The sequence below is a fragment of the Elephas maximus genome, chromosome 14, assembly GCF_024166365.1.
Source record: "Elephas maximus indicus isolate mEleMax1 chromosome 14, mEleMax1 primary haplotype, whole genome shotgun sequence".
NCBI classification, from domain to species: domain Eukaryota; kingdom Metazoa; phylum Chordata; class Mammalia; order Proboscidea; family Elephantidae; genus Elephas; species Elephas maximus.
The window spans coordinates 37636367-37654131 of NC_064832.1; the positions used below are offsets into that span (position 1 = coordinate 37636367).

At 40.9% G+C, this 17765-nt stretch overlaps 1 protein-coding gene across 6 annotated transcripts in view; it reads left to right on the top strand.

Annotated features, from left to right (window-relative positions):
- The window catches only part of ENOX1 (ecto-NOX disulfide-thiol exchanger 1), a 749536-nt gene that overhangs the window by 694663 nt on the left and 37108 nt on the right, over positions 1 to 17765 (top strand). For all 6 annotated transcript variants that reach the window (XM_049852937.1, XM_049852938.1, XM_049852939.1 and 3 more), the window contains one exon: positions 16142 to 16244. In XM_049852937.1, the coding sequence (XP_049708894.1) occupies positions 16142 to 16244 (103 nt within the window). The remainder of the gene's footprint in view (positions 1 to 16141; positions 16245 to 17765) is intronic.

Genomic DNA, 17765 nt, shown 5'->3' on the forward strand with positions numbered 1-17765 from the left:
GTGCTTTTTGTCGTTGTTTGTATTGTTTCTTTACCATATACTGTACATATTCCTCAATGACTTCTTGTAATTTACTCTAAGCCAAGAGTACTGACTAAATCCTTATGACTGCAAGTCAGTTTCTTCCTGGAAGTTCATCCTCTCTACATAGTAACACATTCATTCAACATAATTCGACAAGTATCACTAAGGGTCTTCATACTTTCAAAAAATACTGGTTGCCCATTTACTATGTACAGGGTGTGTGGGACATTGTTGCTGTGCAGAGAAATGATTATAGGTAAAGTGATCATGTAATTGGAGTCCCAGGTGGTGTAAACAGTGGATGTGTTCAGCTGCTTCTGTTGAAAGGTTGGAAGTTGGAGTTCACCCAGAGATACCTCGGAAGGAAGGCCTGGTGATCTACTTCCAAAAAAATAAGCTGCTGAAAACCAGATGGAGCACAGTTCTGCTTTGACACACACGGAGTCACCATGAGTTGGAGTGGATTCGACAGTAACTGATTTGGAGGGGAGGGGGTGGAATCCCACAGTTTTAAGTCTAAACAGGGACACTTGGAGGGTGAAAGGAACCACTGTTACTACTTCTTCTGGGACCATGCAGGGATCCTGAGAAGGCTGGGAAGGGGCACTCCCTACCCAAACTCTCCCCTCAGCTCGTGTCCCTTACTTCCAGCTGCCTTTCCAATACCTCAGATCCAACATTTCTGAAGCACAAGTCTTCCTCATAAGCCAGTACTTCTAATTCTTCACAATATCCAATTCTAGCATCATTACTCTGCCCGTCATCCAGACTTGTTTAATGTTTTTAGGTCTTTCCTGTATGTGAAGATTCTGTTTCACATACAGAATCTCCCTTCTCCCTTCAGAATGACTGTACCCCTTTCCCTCCCTTTCTCCATCACCTCAGTGGTTCCACTTTACCCCCACATACTTGGGGGTTTGGCTGGGCTCCCGCTGCCCCCTCCTCTTCGCCTTCTCAACCCACACCACTCATGCTCCACACTTGGTCTTTCTGGAGTGTGGCTTTCCTCTGTCACATGCCCTCGTCTGCCAAACCCGGAGATTTATGTGTGTCCATCTTGTTCTTCACTGGCACTGACCCCAGCACTCTGCCTTAGAAATCCTTCCCTGTTATGCAGACCACGGCTACAGCAAGTCACACTTAGCCACCTAACAGCAGCTGGCAACCAGGCCGTCTCTGCTGAAGCTACATCTTGGCTGGTGCCTAGGAGGCTTCCTCCCTTGCCTCCCCACTTGTTTCCTGCCTTGCCTCCCTGCTTGCTTCCATGGCTTGCGGGAAACACTGCCTGTCAGGCCTGCCTGAGGACCTGCTGGCTCCTGAATGAGCTGGGTCTGTCGGCATCCCTCAGAATGGGATTCGGTCCCAGTGCTCCGCAGCCACTGGACATTCATTCCACAAGCGTTTTTCAATCACCAGGGATGGTAAAAGGTACCAGGAAGGCATTCAAGAGAGGTACCCTACCATAGTGGTTAAGACTCTGGAGCCAGTCAGCATTGGTTCAAATCTCAAGTTTACTTCTTACTAGTTGTGTGACCTCAAGCAAGCCGTTAGTCTCTCTGTACTTTGTTTTCCTCATCTGTAATGTGGGTATGCACAAGTGCTGACCTAGAGTTGTTGTGAATATTAAATGAATTCACATTTGCAAAGTGCGCATTGTCGATACCATATAAATATTTGTTAATTAAACACGAAACATGTTGCCGTCAAGTCGTTTCTGACTCATAGTGACCCAGAAGGGCAGAGCAGAACTGTCCCGTAGGGTTTCCTAGGCTGTAAATCTTTTTGGAAGTAGACTGCCACGTCTTTCTCCCTCAGAGCAGTGGTGGGTTCAAACCTCCAAATTTCTGGTTAGCAGCCAAGCGCTTAACCACGGCACCACCGGAGCTCCTTAATTTGTTAAGATAAGATGCCCTAAACAGGAGGCAACTAGGAGAAATACTGTATATGGATATCTCTGGCACCTAAACCACACTGAGTTTTCACCTGTCTTTCTTTAAAAGATCCTTTTAATGACCTGTAACGAGTCCTCACCTGTTTTAATCTTTGCAATTGGAAATCTTAGAAAACTCCATTCTTGGAGTTGTCTCAAGACATAAGGCCTGTGCTCCAAGTCCAGCAATTGAGCACCAATGAGGTGGAACATCTCAGCGTGTAAAATGTGGCTGCATTGTGATGAATCGCCGCATCCTGCCTGAGGGCAGGGCCCTTCGTGTCTGCTTTCAAGTTATCTCTCTGACTCTGAAGCCTTTTGGGCCTCTGAGGCCTCCCTTGTGTAGGCCCTGAACACCACAGGCTGCTGGGAGAGGGCACAGGTGGGTGGAAGCCTGTGACCCTGGGGACTGGCAGTGTCAAACTTAGGTTAGTTAAGCCTCAGTATCTCTCACCCACAGAAAATTCCTGAGATCCTGCTCACTCTCGGGGGATTGGTGGACACTCCATTTTCCTGGAAACATGAGGACTTCTGAAGCTTACTCACCACTGGTTCCTGTCATCCCTTTTCTACTGTTTTTGTCCCTCTGCTTTCTCTTTTCTCTCTAATTCTTATTGGCATCAAAAATCCAGGATAAATACATATTATCTGTACCAAATTGACTGCCTTTATCTGGAGGGAAATTTCAAGTCAGGGAAAAGGACACAGAGAAAGCATAAAATTTTAGATCAGGAAGGCACTGTAGAGATCACCTACATCAAATCCCTCTTTTTGAAAATAGAAAAAAAGAGAATACAGCAAGTCAGTGGCAGTCAGAACTGAAGTCTTATTTCCAAAGCCATCATTTTTTTCCACACTACCAGGCCTATAGGTCATCCCTTCGTTGATCAGCCATTGGGCACCTGCTATGTACTAGTCACTGGCTCATAAAAGGAAAGTATGAGAGGTATTTCCATACTTCTTTCTCCCCCAATCACAGCTCTGATCTTAAGAGGCATATCTTGAAGGTTAATGGAGAGGACATATCATTTGGTAGATTGCTTTTGGTACTTTGAAAGGATGTGAATAAAGGACAAGAAGTAGCAGATTGGCGTGTGGACTGTGGTCTGAGGGTCCCCAGAGCTCATGAAGATGATGTTTAAGATGAGGGCCTGGGAGCAAACAGCAAAAAAAGGCCGTGGAACAAGGAGGGCAGAGAAGGAATGAGAGCCTTGTGGTTGGTATTGGCAAAGTGAGAGGTGACATGGTGAACCTTTGCCATGAAGGTCTTGTCAACTACTCCACTCACCTTGCTCTAGTAGACAGTCCTTGGAGGGCCATCGGGGAAGTCACACGGTGGTGGTCTCCGCATTTAGGGTGTGTGGCAGAGGGGAGAGGGTGACTTACTGAGTTATTTAATGAAGTATTCAGCTATTGGCTGTGCTTACATAAGGCCTTTAAAATGACACCTGTATTTCTTTGGTTTCTTTTTATTCCTTTTTTAATTATAAGGCTAACAATATAATCACATGGCCATAGAAAATTTAGAAAACAGAAAATATGCACTGTTTGAGCACAACTGTGGTTCCCATTTTTGCATACCTATTTTAATGTGACTGCAATCAAGATCCTGTACCTAATTCTTGGGTGGATTCTGCTCCCCAGGTGTGTATTAAGCACCTGTTCTGTATCCAGTCAATCCTGTGAGTAATAAAAGTGAGTAATGACATAGTAATAATGACACAATATATCCCTACACCTTTATAGCTTTCAAAAACACTTTCTCACATGTGACATTTGGGCCTCACAGCAACCCTGGGGGATGGCCATAGGGTATTATCCATGTTTTACGTAAGAGAAAGTTAAGGCTTAAAGGGAAGCCCTATCTAAAGTTATCTGGTAAGTAAATAGTGGTGACAGAATTAGAACAGTTTCTGCTCAGCCATGCCACCTCCCTTACTTGGATATGGTGACTGCCCTAGGAAGTCAGCGGCTTTGTTGAGGAAACAAACACAGGTGAAAGTGAGTTCTATCCAAATGTATAATGGTCAATAGCCACATAAATGGCATAGAAAATGCATCCAGGTAAGACAGACTTATAAGTGGCCTGGGGTAAATGCCTCTGAGAGATGTGAGACTTGTGCTGTGCATGAAGATGTAAATAAGACATGGCGAGGAAAAGGGAGGAGAGGGCTTTCTAAGAACCTCACTGGACGGACATACATATAATGGGGATAGGATTTTGGCAGTTATGTCTGACTTTTTCCCATGGGTTTTTGGAAAGCATCTGAAGATTTAAAACAGACATTGACAAGTTGAAAGTGACCTATAAAAACCTAAACTCATTGCCGTCAAGTCGGTTCCGATTCATGGTGACCTTGCAGGACAGAATAGAGCCATGCTGTAGGATTTTCTAGACTGTAATCTTTATGGGAGCAGATCAGCAGGTCTTTCACCCACTGAGCAGCTGGTGGGTTCAAACCACTGACCTTCCTTAAAAGCACTTGAATCAGGAAAGGTGTGCGACACGGTTGTTTCCTTTCGTTATACATATTCAATCTGTATACTGAGCAAATAACCTGAAAAGCTGGTCTGTATGAAGAAGAACTTGGCATCAGGATTAACAACCTGCAATATGCAGATGACACAGCCTTGCTTGCTGAAAGCAAAGATACCTTGAGGCATTTACTGATGAAGATCAAAGACCACAGCCTTAGGTATGGATTACACCTCAACATAAAGAATACAAAAATCCTCATAACTGGACCTTTAAGCAACATCACGATAAATGGAGAAAAGATTGAAGTTGTCACGGATTTCATTTTACTTGGATCCACAGTCAATGGCCATGGAAGCAGCAGTCAAGAAGTCAAACAATGTATCATGTTGGGCAAATCTCTGCAAAAAACTTCTTTAAAGTGTTAAAAAGCAAAGATGTCACCTGGAAGACTAAGGTGCACCTGACCCAAGCTGTGGTATTTTCAATCACTTCATATGCACATGAAAGCTGGATGAGGAATAAGGAAGACTGAAGAAGAGTTGATACATTTGAATTATGGCATTTGTGAAGAATATACCATGGACTGCCAGAAGGATGAACAAATCTGTGTTGAAAGAAGTACAGCCAGAATGCTCCTTAGAGGCAAGGATGGCGAGACTGCGTCTCATGTACTTTGGGCATGTTATCAGGAGAGACTGGCCTCTCAAAAAGGACATCATGTTTGGTAAAGTAGAGGGTCAGCAAAAAAGAAGAAGACCCTCAAGGGGATGCATTGGCACAGTGGCTCCAACAATGGGCTCAAATACAGCAATGATTGTGAGAAAGGCACTTAGGGTATAAGAGAGAATGAATCAAAGATCAGATGAAGGTTTCGAACCCCTGCAAGTGGAAGATTGATGGTGCTACTAATAGGAATAGAAAAGTTAGAAGAGAATGCAGTTTGAGAGGTGACGTGAATTGGGTTTTAGACATAGAAGTATAGAATTTTAGACACACCATATCAGGAAGAATTTGGATTCAGCTCCTTTTTTGTTGTTGTTGTTGTTGTAAGAACATTTATTTAAATGAAGCTTATGTTCTTCTGTAGAACTGATGGGGCTCCAAGGAGCATTATTTAGAGATGACACCATTACTTGACACCATTGATCAACTCGTTTTAAACCATCTACCTTACTTGCTTCTAATACACAAGAGGTCCTGGTCTTCTTCCTCATTTTTAGACTAGTGATCTGAGACTTGAAGATGTTGAGTAACTTGCCCGAGGTCAACCAGTTGTTGGAGGAAGAGCCAAGGTTAAAACTTGAGTACCTAGTGTCTCTTCCATCACTTTGAATTTCCATCAAATACATTTTGAATTTGAATTGGACAATGGTAAATTCAAGTAGATAAGCTCAGTGGTCAGTGGATGATAAGGAGCAAAAGCTTAAAGAATCAAGTTTGATGATAGTTGAACCCAGAAGAATTAAAAAACTCTGAAAAAGAGGGATAAAGAAGAAAAACCGGGGATTGAACCTTGGCGAGTACCAAACTTAGAATATAAGAAGAGAACAAGAGTAACCTTCTTCTCCAGTACACTGGGCAGGCAGAGGAAAGAAAAAGCTGATGATGACAAAGCAAAATTTACAAGGAAGAAGACCAGAACCTCTTGTGTATTAGAAGCAAGTAAGGTAGATGGTTTAAGAGGATTTGATCAATGGTGTCAAGTATCACATAGTAAGAAAATACTATTTGGCAAGAAGAGGGTCACTGAAAATCTTTCAGAGGGTAGTTTCTTGATGAGAAAGCTGAGATTTTGGGTAGTGAGTAGTAGACACAGTGGATGTGTACACCTTGTACTCAAGAACTTTGCAATAAAAAGACAACATCACTAAAGATAAGGCCACAGGACTAATGAAATAAAGCAGTAATAAAAGGAGAAGTCATATTCTTGGTACTTAGAGGTTGGGGAGGAACAAAAGCAAAAAACAAAGCACAATTCTAGCTCAGTAAATTATTGAAAAAGAGTTTTCTAAACTTGCTGTACATAAAAATGTAACCAGTGGCTAAGAAAAGGGAGAAGAAGGCTTTTTGAGAACATAACTGGACATAGCATATAAAGGAAGAGGCTGTTTTGGTAGAACTGACCACAAAATGCCAGGTGGTGACTTCTGACTTTTTCCTATGAGTCACTGGAAAGCTTCTGAAGACATTGACTTGATGTCACATCTTCTCTGGTAATTTCTCAAGGTAATTTTTTTTAATTGATGAAGACTCTAGAGGGGAAATTTCTGACTTCAAATAACTAATACTTTAAGAAATCTGAAAAATCTCTGTGATCTATCTTCTAATTGTTGAAAACCTACCTCTACTCGAACGCTCTAGTGATTCCTTCTAAATATCACAGAAATTGAACTTAAAAGGTAGATGAAGAAAAGGTTTGTTAGATAGTCCTATTCATTCTCTTCCCAGTGACGCCTTGTTACCTGTTGTATACTTTCTACTGTGGCGTGCTTGTTACTGTCACAAGTCAATGATGTTTTCACCATTTCCCTGGAAGACTATTTCATAATCCAGTAGATCTCACTGTGAGGAAGCTCTTGATTTCCATCCTAATGTTTCCTTCCTGCTGTATATTTTGTGTATACCATTAGCAATTTTTCCTCAGTAACCTTATTCACCTCCCACCCTTGCCCATACTTATCCACTTCCAGTTTGCAATCTGATCTCTGAGCATCTGAAACATTTTTTCCAGAACATCTAGCAGGCACATCCTTTTTCAGGGCACATTAGATCTATCAGGATAAAGGATTTTAATGTGATCACATGATAAATGGTCTTCAGAATTTTAGATTCTTCTGCATTTCCTTGAAATCACAATTCCTGTGGCTGCTGGTCAATTGTCCTATAGCCTTCTCATCTCTCGTGTCTTTCACCTCCACTCTGCTTCAGTTTCTGAATCTCATGGCTACGTTATAGACATTCTTATCCCATAAGTGTTCTAGATCTCAAATTTTGAATCTAAACATTCCCCTATCACCAACCCTAGTTCCAGCTACCCCGCTCTCATTCCTACTAGAACTAGTTCTTTGCTATGGTTGAAACCACCAGTCCCCAACTCGTCTGTGTCCTTTTTATCAATAAGCCACTCTCTTGTTCCACTTTCTTCCTTCATGGTCTTTTACTTCAATTACTTTCTTTCAGTTAGCATTGTTTGCAATTTCCTCATACCTTTGCCCCTTTGAAGGTTAACCAAACCAATCGCTGTCGAGTAGACTCTAACTCATGGTGACCCCATGTGTTTCAGAGTAGAACTGTGCTCCATAGAGTTTTCAGTGGCTGATTTTTTGGAAGTAGATCATCAGGCCTTTCTTTTGAGGTACCTCTGGATGAACTCAAACCTCTAACCTTTTGGCTAACAGCCAAACACATTACCCATTTGTACCACCAAGGGACTCCGTTTGAAGGTTAGGTATGATAAAATATGTCCCCTAACTCACCATCACCACCACATCCAGTCCTAGAGCAATATTTCTTCTCCTACATCCAGACTGCTGGATGATTCTGGAGGAAGATCATACAGATTATGGATTGCTGCCCTCACCAATTCATGGGTTCTACTGTCCGCTAATCTGTGGGACTGCCTCTCTGGAAATCTTACTATGTTCTTCCTGTTACCTACCTCTTATTTCTTCAAAACTTCTAAAGCCACACTTGTTTATTAAGCCTCTTTAGTTTCCATAAGTGACTTTGCATAGACAAAATGAAGACTATCATCCAGAAACCCTTAACTTCATGTCCCTTACGCAGTGCTTTCTATACTAATCCATATCCATCCTTGTTTACCTCCTGGCCTCCTTTCAGAAAGAAAGTAGCATCCTTTCTACTGAATGAGGTTAGAGGCTTTCCCGAGGTCTCCTGCTCATTGGGGCCACATTCACTGAGAATGTAAAAGAAACACGCTCAAGTCTCTCCCACCTCATACCCCGCGTTATGAAAGCTCTCGGTTGCTTCCACATCATCACCATCCATTGACTTTTCAATCCTAAGCAATCACTCCCTTTTTGCCTTCCCTCAGTCAAAGCTGCAAAAGATACTGTCAAGGTTTGTCCAGATATTTTCTGTGAAGATGAGGTTTTATTTTCCAGAAAGCTCATTTTTAATTCAAGACTTGATCTGCATGATTTTGTCTTTTTTGGTCCTTGAATCATTTATTGAATCATCCACAGGGGCAGTGGCTATGTAGAACTATTTAAGACTCTGGACAACAAACATCCAACAACAGTGAGACAAACCAGTATAACAAACTATTATAAGAAGGTACTAGAATCCATTGCCCAAGGTAGCCCAGGAAAACAAGTCCAAAACAACTCCCTACATTTCCTGGCTATTTAGCCATATTGCCATTCCTTTTAGTTTAAGCATAGGTTATTCCATTTCGTATTAGTAGTCCATGTGCACATTTAAGTATTCACAGTGGTGCAGATTTACCCTTGTTGACGAAAAGAAAATCCAAGGCTTTCCTATTTTCTGTATGTACTTAGGCTAAGAAAGGTTTGTTGTGTTCCCAGAGTAAGGGCTGTATTACTTATTCTGTCATCCAAAGTTAGGTATAAATTTTTGATGACTACCTCCAGTTACGAAACTCCTGTGGATGGAGTTACCATCCTCAGAAGTTGGTTCTACTATTATTTTTTCCAGGAAAGGTTTTATCCCTGTGGACTCTTTCTAAGAAAATATAGTTAATTGAGGGTTTTTGGAATACATATACTTAGACTGGTCTAACTATTAATCCCACAAAATATATTCAAAAGTTGTTTAAATTGGTCGTGATAACAATAACTTAGGAGAACTATAGAAATAGAGTAGTGATTGTCCCTAGTAAAGCTTAGAAATTAAGCAAGTATTATATTTAGTAAGGGAAAATTACAGGCTAAGTCAGAAGTATATAACCTTAAACTGTAAATAGGAACAATATGATGAAGTAGTCAAAGGAGAGAATGACAATCAGTGATTTCAGGCACCTAGGAGTACCGTGTACTTATGGTCTGGGGAGAAAGCTGTATACATGGTACAGTCATCAACTTGTTCCAAGGACCTTGGGTCAGCAGACAACTTCCATGGACAAACTGCTTTTAGAGGCCCTCTGGAGAAGCTCTGTTCAATGTTCCTAATGATGAAACTTTCCTATTCTGATAAGATACCTTCCACTTTTCAGGGATTTTGGAGGGTAATAAGAACAATGCAATTTTTAATTAAGCAAGGGGCAACGACTTCCATAATTTAAGATTCAGTGTTCCAGTAAAATGTTTTCCTCAAATATTAAATAGATAAATTAGAGTGTCCTAGGTAAAGAATATAAAATCTAATATTTTTTTAGGCTCCGGAATTTGTATCATAGCTTTTTAACAAAGAAATGTTTTAACCCATCCAGAAAATATTCTGTAGAGCCTGGTTCCAGCCTTAATTGTTTTTTCCAGAGTTAGAGATGAAGCATAAACTGGCTATTTCCTCTGATATCCTTGAAAATGTTTTTCTAAGGGTGTTTGAGGAGTCTTTGGGTGGCGCAAATGGTTAAGCACTCGACTACTAGCGAAAGGTTGGTGGTTCAAACCCACTCAGAGGTGCCTCAGAAGACAAGCCCAGCCATCTGCTTCTGAAAGGTCACAGCCTTGAAAACTCTGTGGAGCAATTCTATTCTGCACACAGGGGTCAGCATGGGTCAGAGTCGACTCGATGGCAGCTTACAAAAACAACAAGGGTGTTTGATACCATGGTCAAGTTGTTTTTTCTGCGATGAATTGTTTCCATGGAGGGTTTTAGCAAATATCCATTTGAGGTTTTGTCATGTGCTACCCCACAGCCACCTTGACTGCACCAGACTTATCCACATGAATCTGACAACTTGACTTAAAAAAAAAAAACAGGTTGATATTGAGTTGATTCAGGCTCATGAAGACTCTGTGTATCAGAGTAGAACTGTGCTCCATGGGGTTTTAATGGCTGATTTTTTTGGAAGTAGATCCCCAGGCCTTTCTTCCAAGTCAGCTCTGGGTAAACTTGAACCTCCAACCTTTCAGTTAGCAACCAAGTGTACTAACCATTTGCACCACCTAGGGACTCCTCACAACTTGATTACCATCCATTTTTTTTTTGGAATTGAACCTATATTTTGTGTATCTAAATAGAATCCTTGAACTTTTCCATGGATTTGTCTTTCTGCTCGATAAGCACTTCCTGTTAAGGACTTTAGTCTGTATAAAAAAAAAAAATATAGCCTGTTTAATACAATGATCTGCTAAAGCATTTTCTCAAAGCAGGGAGTGCTCCACAGAGGATAAGTGGTGATACAGGCCTGTTAAGTCTCCAATTCAATTCAAGGTGACCTTGAGGACTAATAATTGGAAACAAAAACATGTGAGACTGTTTTTCCCTCATATGTCACATAATATTATGCTTTTGATTTTTCAGCCATTTAGAAATACAAAATTCATTCTTACCTCATGGGTTCAGTCACAGGGCAGTAGTTTGACAAGCCCTGACATAAAGAAATACAAGAAGAGGGCCTGGGTCCAAGGCTTGAAGAATGTCAATATTTCAAGGCCAGGTAGAAAAAAAAAAAAATCTGGCAAAGGAGACAGAAGGAGCAGTTAGAGTAGGAAGAGGAAAAGCCAGCACAGGATGGTGTCGTGAAAGCCAAGAAAACAGAGTAGGCTTAATGTTTCTGTGAAGTCTTGTTAAAATGAGAGATAAGACTACATGAATGATGAAAAAGAGCAAAAGCAAAGCAAGCAGCAGGAAAAAAAAACAGATTAAACAAAAATATTTACAAATTGTGTACCTAGAAATCAGAGGTCTAATTACTTTATACAAAGACCTAGATCTAATAGCCTTAAAAATGCTAGGATAACAAAATAAATTCAGCAACAAGAGTTCAGTGAAACCAGCCAGAGATCATACTGTTGTTGAGGCTGACATAATGGCAGCAAATCAGATGGACACGTTGAATTTAGGCGGAAAGGGCCTAGTAAGTGTACTTGTTGGTCTGAGAGTTCCCTGAAATGCTGCCAAAGAAGGGTCCTCAAAATAATATTAGTGGAACCTCCTTAACTGTCTGATCATCAGATCACTCAATACCTGAAATAAAGGACACAAAGGTGAATTTTTATTGCTTACTTACATAAGGGAAAACTATTGCAGTCAGGCACAATCTCTCCAAGTGGAGCAAACTGCTAATACTATATAAGGTTTTGGGAAAACTTAGAGCTCAGGGATTGGTGAATTCCATTAAGTAGAGGTTAAAAGAATCTGGAATGTGATTTTATCCTACTTTCAATCTAATAAATTAATCTGTTACAGTTTCATGAGTGTTAGCAGGAGATATAAGACTCCTGGGTCAGAGACAAAGGGCCCTTATTACTCAGAAGACAGCAAGCAGCATAAGCATCATGTTTGTGTTGGATCCCACAGGGGACAACACAGAGGGCCCAAGTGGAAGCCTACGCATGCAGTGGGTTGCGTTATAGGAAAGAGTCACTGAGCCTGGGAAATCCATCTCTCTATATCAAGCAATAAGCAAGCCTTCCCTGTGTCCCAAAAGAGACACTGGATTGCTTGCTGCAAACACAAACCTGATAAATGGACCATATAAGTCTGCCAGGGCCTTGCTTCTAAGTTCATAACCTGTACATCCTACTTCCAGATGTCTTGACAAGATTATGTCAGAGAAACCTTAAGCTCAACATTTCCAAAACTGAATTCATCATCATATCCCATACTTTGCTTCTTTCCCTATTTTCCTTTTCACCAAGGCATCCTCAGTATGTTTCTCATCTACTGGTTCACCAGATTTTTTTAAATTCCATCTCCTAAATATCTCTGAAGTTTGTACTCTGTACACCATTGTCTTGGATTTGACCCTCATCATCAAAAGATAAACTAAAAGACTCCTACCTGGAGTCCTTGCCTCAAGTTTCAGTTGCCTCCAAACAAATATCTTAAGATGTAGATTTGTTTGTATAACTCCTTTACTGAAACTATTCACAAGTTAAGCCTTCCAAATAAAATCCATATTCCTTACTATGATCTACCTACTTCTCCCGCTCCATCTTGTCCTATAAGCTTTCTTATAGATCTTTTATAAGAATTTTTTTCTGATCCCTGCCACTTTGGACTCACTATCCCTAAAAACTTCACATTCCTAGGCACATAATATATGTATGTGGTATAAATATTTATTGGGTGGCTGAAGGTAAAAACAGGCTTAGCTTAACTACAACAAAGATTTGGCTTGGGTGATTATTCTACGTTCTCTTGTGTGTGTTCCTTTCCTTTTCGCCAGTCTGATGATGGAGCTCTTTAAACCAACACTGGATGATAATGTAGACTGTAGACACTAAGTAAAAAACATGGGGAGAGAGGACAGGTATTGCTTTTATCTAATTAATAATTTATAATTTATAGACTACCCCAAACTTGCAGAATACCAATAATTTTAATTCTCTTATTCAGTTGAACAACACTTTTATGAATATAGCCAATTCTAGTTAACCTTATTTTCTAAGGAACCCATGATTCATTAGTAAGTAAAACACTCCCCCTTTTGTTGTAGTGGGCAAAGAGTAAAGCATAGCACATAAAGTGACTATCTGAAATTACTATCCTGCCTTATAGCCCTTAAAACACATCCATATTAACTATAATTTTTATTTGTCTTTGGAAACAACTGTATTACATGAGAGTGTACCCATCTCATCAACTGTGACATTGCCAGCAAGAGGCAGAGATTATGTCATGCCCAAGGTAGACTTACACTCCAAGGCACTTAGTGGTAACTCTTTCGAGAGGCCACAAGTTAGTCCATTCCACTAAATGATATTATAGACCCAAGTGTTTAGTTAGTATACTTGGACATACCTTTTACTGTCATGGAAATGATATTTCCTGTCTTAGAGATTCCCTATGTCTGTTTGTTATAATATGAAAGCACTCCTTGGAGCTTGCTTGATAAGCTACATCCAGTCTTGTACCATTTTTCTGCATAGTTCTTCTTCTCCGTCCTAGAAAAGTCAGGAAAGCAGCACCATCTCCAACCTGGACAGAACTCACAGAAGTATCTAGAGGCTGATGTGTCTGCCAAGCCTTAGGTTTTTGTCCAGCCCAGGACTTCTGGGTTGTGGTAGGAGCCTTTCAGAGAGGTGTGTCTCATTCCAGAGTCACTGCTGATGACCGTGTAAGAGTACACCATTTGTGGTCAGCAGAGCAAAGGCTACAATATTCAATCCCAAGAAATATTTCCTTAGAAAAGTGGTTTTAGAAACTCTATTATTTCCATTCTTAATTTGCCTAACCCTAAAACATCATCACAGCAACAGGCAATATCTGACTCTTGTAGACATCGTTGATTCAGCAGCAGTTACTGGGGCCCTGGTCAATGTCCCCCTTTCTTTATGACTTCAACCATCGACATGGGGACAAATGCCTGACAGCATTCTTGGATGGTCTCTGTATACCCTTCCATTGCCATTCCGTGCTGGCTCCTTACATGCTGCCTGCCCTCTGTGGTCCATCTCCCTTACTAAACCTGCCATCCTCGACTGTACTATGGCCCCAGGATACCACTCAGCCTTGGCAATTAATTTGGGCCTGTTGTCTCCTAAACTCTTGTGAGGAATTTCATTTGGCCTCAATTATCATCCAGGCAGTGAACAGATCACCCTATCTTATAGACTCTGTTTCTACTCATCTCTTGGGTTCATTATTTATATTTTTAATAAGTGATATAATCATCATCCTACTTAATGTTCTTCCATTCCCTTTCTTCCTAAACCCCTTGTGTTTGTTGGGAAGCCTTTATAGAGGCCCAGCCTGTACTCTGCTCCCCAATCTTACCAGCCCAGCCTTGGAGGGTCAGTGTCATGTCCCTGCAGAGCCCATTTGTCCTTAGAACACAACTGGCAGAACTCCACAGGCTCCTTGACCCTACTAGCACAGAACGATGAACAGTACACACCGTCCCTCTCTGAAAATACCACATGCTCTTCCATCACAGAAGGAATTCCTAGTCCTTTCCTTGTAATTACTCTTTATAAAATGTTCTAATCCTATGTACACAAACTTTTGAGTTTTTTCTGTTTTAAAGTTCTGCATTGTGTTTCCATTGGGCTAGCTCCAACTCCATCTGACCCATGTCCTCATGGCCACACTCTAATCATAAACGTCAGGCCCCAGTTGATACCCTCTGGTGAACCAGGATCTTCCCTCTGATCGCTCATCAGATAACTGTACTTCCTTCAGTTCAGTACCTTACCGTCTTCACCTCTTTCTCAGTCTTGATCACTCAATCTTCAGCTGATAATTCTTACCCTTAGAGGAGCTTCCAACATGCTCTCCAAATATTTCAACCACAATTCGTCGGAAGAGCCTTCTCTCCTAGAAGTTTCTAAGTTCCCCTGATTTACTAAGTAGTACCCCACAGGTCATAGACTAGAGCATACCAATGATCGTGAAGATGGCATAAGACTAGGCAACGTTTCATTCTGTTTTACCTGGAGTCACCATGAGTAGGAGCTGACTAAATGGCAACTAACAACAACAACAACCCATAGGTCAAGTTCAGTCCACAGATCTATTTTGATTGACGTTCACTGTGTGCATAGTTTTATTCAGATACCTTCAGATGGGATTTGTGCTCTTTACATGTTCAACATGAGCCCCAAAATTTCTTATATCTGACCAGTTTTGCTACTGTGTATAAACTACCTAAACATCTATCCCATAACTAGTTCCAGCCCTAGTAACACCTGCCTCCGCAATTATTTTTTGTCCACTTTGCCTGATCTCCCCATCCTTTATTCTCGCAGAAGATTTCCCAACATCTGATGAAAACAACATCCTTAACTCTTTGCTCATGATATTAATCATTCTTTCAGACCCATCTTTGATGAGCTTCTGCCTTCCAGAATCCTCAAGGATTCTGTGGCTTTACTCTTTCTAGTGTGCAGGTCTCTGATTATTAAATTTGACTTTGTACTAAAATCATTGTCCAATTTGAGTCCCAACATCAAGTCTGGAAGGATACGAATTAAATCTTTGTCTCTGTTTTTAAATTTAAGAAGACCACAGAAAGATCTAAAAACAGTCTAGCCTCAGTGTTTCCTGTGTCGCTGGCTTGTTATACAATTCTTCATTTTTAGTTTCTGAAAGAAAAGAATTTCCCAATCTTGGCTTTATCTACCTATTGCAGTTGTGTATAAGCATCCATACCTGCTAACACCAATTCCATCTCACCTTCCAATAGGCCCTGCTCCTCATACACTCACACAAATTACTAGGATAGTATTACCATCAGTCAGCTGTATGCTTTTCCAGAATAATCTCCATTCGTATTTGAAATAAAACATATTAAAGCAGTGCTAGCTCCAGTCAAATATGGTTTTTGCTAGCAGAGTTTAATCAAAACATGGACAAAAATCTAAGATAATGTGTGCCAAATTTGTGACTTGTACGGAGAATTACTTAGCTTGCTGGGAGTAGTTGCTAGGAGCCTAAATTTTAGAATTACTTTTCTTCTGTTGGACCAATAGATCAGTTGTTTAAAAGAGTCAGTCCTCTGTTATAAATGGAAGTGATGACCTCCTTTATAGGGTGAGTTCAAGAGACCTGGCAGGCTTTATGGAAATACACAGAACCTACATAAGCGCATATATGATTTTTGTTTTTTAACTTTATAGGAAATCAATGTGTTGACGGTTGCACTGGTCAACCAAGACCGAGAGAGCAATATTGAGAAAAGAAGCCAAGGTTTAAAATCAGAGAAAGAAGCTCTGCTAATAGGTAAGGAAATTGTTTTCCTAATCTGTTCTCTTAAATAATTTGTAGGTAATTTACTTAAATAATATTTAAGTAATTCACCTCCAACTTGTTAACAATTAAAAAGGCTTTACCTTCTGCTCAGAGGCAAGATTGACTTCGTTCAGGTTATTACATATATTTCAAATTAGTGAAGTAAATACTAATGAGGTTCTGGTCTTCTTTGACTATGTATTAGTTGGTTGTCTGACATAAAACTGAGCTCAAAAGACAGGTTAATTTGCATCTTACATATTACAAACCTAAATTTTAAAATCTGGAAATGTCACTTTCAGCCTGAGGCCAGGTTGGGTCCAGTTATAAAGTCCCAGACCAGGATACATCCCCATGTCCAAAGCAGCATCGAACCTGAGATTAATCTCTAACCCCCTTAAACCAGTAAACCAGTGACCATCGAGCTGACTCCAACTCATGTTGACCCCATGTGTTTTAGAGTAGAGCTGTGCTCTACAGGATTTTCAATGGCTGGTTTTCCTAAAATGGATCACCAGGCCTTTTTTCCAAAGCGCCTCTAGGTAGACTTGAACCTTGAACCTTTCAGGCTAACAGCTGAGTGCTTAACCGTTTGCACCACGCAGGGAGTCAAATTCTAAGGTGAGTCCCAAGGTCAGACCTTAATGCTGATGATATAGGGGCATCTGGGTTACAATGCTAATATAATGCATGACAGTCTAATCCAGACTTCCCTGCCCAAATTTGGATCCATTACCCAAAGCAGATAAAACATACTGGCCATAAGGAAAGAGAGAGAAGAAGGAAGGCAGTTGCTGTTCCCCTAAAAATGCATCTAGGTTGGCTTCTTTTTGGTCTGGATCAGAGCCAAAGCTCTAAATGTTCTCTCTATAGTCATCATCAGCGGATGCAAAAGTAGTACTGTACTGTCTTCACGGGAAGGTTCTTGGTGAGGCTGTGTTGCTGAAGTGCCTGCGACCCCACCTTAGAGGCTGCTGTCTCCGTCTCTGAAGCCCTCAAACCTGGAAGAGGGGAAGCCACACATCACTCTGGACGCACAGCATCGATTTCAGCTGCTCCGAGCACTGCCCCCAGTGTGGGGTTCCGAGTTCAGACCGGCTCCTCCGTGGCATGGTTAAGAGTGAAGAATGAGGCCATCGTAACTGTTAGACAAATGGTTTTTCCAGAGTTAGTTATCTAGCAGGAGGAGCACCTGGTTGCATTTTCTAAATACTGCATGCTCTCCTCTCAAAATGACAGGTACACCAGGGCCTTTAGAAGCTGGCACAGAAGGAATTAAATTCAAAAGATAGTCCAAACTCCATCCATCATATATAGATTTTTCAACTACAGGGTTATTGAATATGACATCAACACAGCGATGCCCTAAGGAAAGGCAATTATTTTCTTCTCTCTGATGATATACAACTGTAATAACATGCCACGCACAAGCCTCATAAGATGTCCTGATGTGCTGTCAGTTCCAGGAACCCACACTGAACCCATGTGTAGTTGGTATCTGGTTTCTTCTTC